Here is a 3,420-nt window from a genome sequence, read left to right on the forward strand (position 1 = left end):
AAAAAAAAAAAAAAAAGGTCCGCCACAGTGCTTCTGGGAGACCCCTCTGGAATGCAAAGCGGGTCAATGGTGGGCCGGGCTTTGGAAAGAACTGTGGTATGAGATCACGCACTTTGCCTGTGTTCTCTTTTGTTCCTTCATCGGGTCTGGCAGAGCCCCAGGTTTTCTTGAGCTGCTTCACGTTGGCAGTCCCTTCGGCTCTCACTTCACCGATGAGCTCACACACTCTCTGGATCAAATTAAACTGATTCTCATCCAGCGCCTCCTGAAATTGCAGACTCAGGTCAAGGGAGTACAGAGAGCTTGTGCGGTGTGAAGGGCAGGATTAAAATGCCCTCCATCTCGACAGTTACAAGGCAGGCACAGGAGGGGCCCTGAAGGGTTGGCTTTAATCTGCAGGGCTTCATCTTTTGGCCACCTATGTCCTAGGACACGCTTTGCTTGTCAACACCAAGGCACGTTGAGCCAGAAGGACGGTGAGTAGAGCCAGGGGAGGCAACAGAGAGACAATCTACGGGCTGCATCAGGTTAGTTAGGAAAGGTGGAGTTTGGGCTCCCAGGTTGGCTCAGAGCAGAATCTAATGAGTCTCTCAGTAGATGGCCACACCTGAGGAGTTTGATTAAATACAGATAAGTGACGGAAGAAGACGGGCTGGCCGCCCCCTTAGGCTCCAGTGGACACCGGGTATGAGAGGTGCTGTTCTGACTGGCGGTGGCTGATGGCTGACAATGACACGGAACGCTTATGTAAGCCTAACTGCGGGCGCAGTGCTGTGAACTGAATCGCAACTCTTCCCAAGTTCACCTATTCAACCTCCAACGTCTGGTGATCGAAGACCTTTCTGGGGTTCAGATTAGGACATGGGGTGGGTCCCTATCCCAGGGAGACTGTGCCCTGTTAGAGCAGAGGTTTCTCTTTTTCTTCCTTTCGACAGGGGGAAGGTGGCTTCTTTCTAGACTAGGAAGGTATCAGTCTGCCTGCTTACCCTGGTCTCTGACTCCTGGCTTCCAGAACTGTGAGAGAACAAACACCTGTGCTTTAGCTACCCAATCTAGGGCATTTTATTGTGGCACCTGGGCTAATGAGTAGACACATGGGCACTTTCATTTTAATTTTTTTAATATCTGAACCACTTCCTGGGCGAGGAAGGCAGGAGAGTGCCCACTTAGAGACTATGTCAGGAAGCCTGACTGCTGGTTACCAGTGGGAACAATGTCATTGCCTTGGGGCCAAAGAGTTAGACAGGGATTCCCTACTTCCGGGGATTTGGTAAAACTCCCGCCGTCTGGGAGAAGCCGAGAGTCCAATTTTTCTCTTTTTATGCCTGCAGGATTGCTCCGGAAAGGCTGACTTCCATAGCCTCCTCTTGCAGCACTAGGCCATTTTGAATTTGATCTTTGAGTATTTGCAAGCATTTGTATTTTGCAAGTAAACAGAATCTCTGATATTCCCTGGAGGACAAAGGCAGAGAGAGCATCGCTGGGTCTCCTGCTAATAAAACAACTGTAGGGTCTATCCTGGAACCCCCAGGGAGGAGTGGAAGGTAAGGGACTAAGTGGGGCTGGCTCTAGAGACTACCCAGTGCTGCAGAAGAGGGCTGGGGAAGAGAGCTAGAGACTGGGACATTGTGGGCATGCACTGAGCTCCATAGGGCAGAGTGACCTGATGAGTCATTTTAGGCACTGGACATCCGTTTCCCTGATTCTCAGTTTTAAACAGCAGCTAGCTTCCACAGTGAATTTACAAGGGAGTCCCGCCATTCCTCTCTGGGTGGCCCCTTGGTGGAAAGGTTGGTAGCTCCCGGATTCTAAATAAGGGAGAAAGGCAGAAGGGCATATGGATGGCGATTCAGATCTGCGGAAACTAGTTCAGACTCCAGACTTGCCCGGCAAGCTCTCAGGTCCCTCTGCTCAAGCAGGGCTCTGAGGGCCTTTGCTCACCCGCTAGGTTGTCTCCTCGACTGAAATAACAGCGATAGACGTCAGAGGGAAGTTGAAGCAGAATACCTCCTCTTTCCAACAGCCGCTAGATCGCAGCTGTGGACCAAAGCACTCAGTTATTTAGGCCTCAGTGTCTATCCTGCAAGAATCATGACAACTCAGACCGCTGACATGACTCAGGGGGTGGAGGTGCCTGCCCTCATGCCTGACGGCCTGAGTTTGATCCCTGGAACCCACGGGGGGGGGGGGGCGAAGGAAAGAACTGGTGTCCGCAAGTTTCTCTCTGACTTCCACCTGTGTATTGTGACATATGCATACTAACACACACACACAAAAGCAAAGCAAAATAAAATAATAACCACTCACTGCTAAGTCTCTCTTCAGCAAAAATTTCTATTTGGCTAGTTGCAGGGGTGCACATCTAGCCTCCCAGCACAAGGGAGGCTCAAGCAGGGGAACGTTTTGACTTTAAGTTCAGCGTGGACCACACAGCAAGCTCCAGGCCAGTCAGGACTACCTAGCAAGACCATGTCTCAACCAAACCAACCCCCAACCAAACAAAACCTCCTCACTTGAAGTTTCAGGGGCTCAAGAACCTCTTGGTACCTCAAAGGCCATTCTGTCATTGGTCCCTTGGTATGCAGCCGCGGGGCTTCCCGGATCTCAGACGTGAGACACTTACCTTTATGTGTAAGCAGGTCATAAACAAAGCTTGCACTAATTCTCTGTACTCCTCCTGGACTTCTTTTCTAATCTGGTGTTTTAGATCCAGAGTCTCCTCTTCTAGATCCGTGAGCTGGGCTCTCAGAGCAGTGATTTCCATGATCAAGTCATGGCTGAGCTCTGCAACCTAGTATCGGAAATAATGCGGACTGCACAGCAGCAATGGGGAAATTGCAAGTTGCAGAACAGCTCCGTGTAGACTAGCACAGTCGACCCACTGTGTGGAGGGCAGAGCGTCGGGCTGATGCGACAGGCCTGAGTGACGTCAGACACATCTAACATTCACATGCCCTAGTGCTGAGGTGAAAGGCGCTCACCCTGCATAGAACATTCTTAATCTAATGAAAGAACAGGCCCCAAAGAGCTGGTATTTATGCACAGTACTTCTGATAAACCCTTCATCTGTCTTGGCTTTCATCTCCAAACTGGCCTTCCCTTGACTCCTCAACCAAATGCCGTTTTGTTGTTGAAATGCATTCTAACTGGCATTTAAAAACAGGAAGGGAGACGCATGCACACACAGTTCTGTTAAATACCGCCCTCTCCAAACAATACACAACAAAGACAATTTAAGAAATCTATCTCTAGGGGGAAAATGCCCATAGCACAAAATGTAATTCTAGTCTGGAGTGCGCCAGCATGGCCCCTATGGCCGGGACTGCTGTAGGCAACACTAACTTCTGGCAGACTAAGAGTATGCAACTGACTTACCTGACTAGCACAGTCTTCAGGAGGAACTTGACTTCTTTGAAGCAA

At 50.0% G+C, this 3,420-nt stretch overlaps 1 protein-coding gene across 1 annotated transcript in view; it reads right to left on the reverse strand.

The window, feature by feature from the left end:
- The window catches only part of LOC101991582, a 177,353-nt gene that overhangs the window by 14,948 nt on the left and 158,985 nt on the right, over positions 1–3,420 (reverse strand). Inside the window, exons 41-43 of the mRNA XM_026787503.1 lie at positions 3,376–3,409; positions 2,624–2,791; positions 113–265 (exon numbers count right to left, since the gene is read on the reverse strand). Coding sequence (XP_026643304.1) covers positions 113–265; positions 2,624–2,791; positions 3,376–3,409 — 355 coding nt within the window. The remainder of the gene's footprint in view (positions 1–112; positions 266–2,623; positions 2,792–3,375; positions 3,410–3,420) is intronic.

Source organism: Microtus ochrogaster, linkage group LG9 (genome assembly GCF_000317375.1).
Source record: "Microtus ochrogaster isolate Prairie Vole_2 linkage group LG9, MicOch1.0, whole genome shotgun sequence".
In the NCBI taxonomy this organism is placed as follows: Eukaryota; Metazoa; Chordata; class Mammalia; order Rodentia; family Cricetidae; genus Microtus; species Microtus ochrogaster.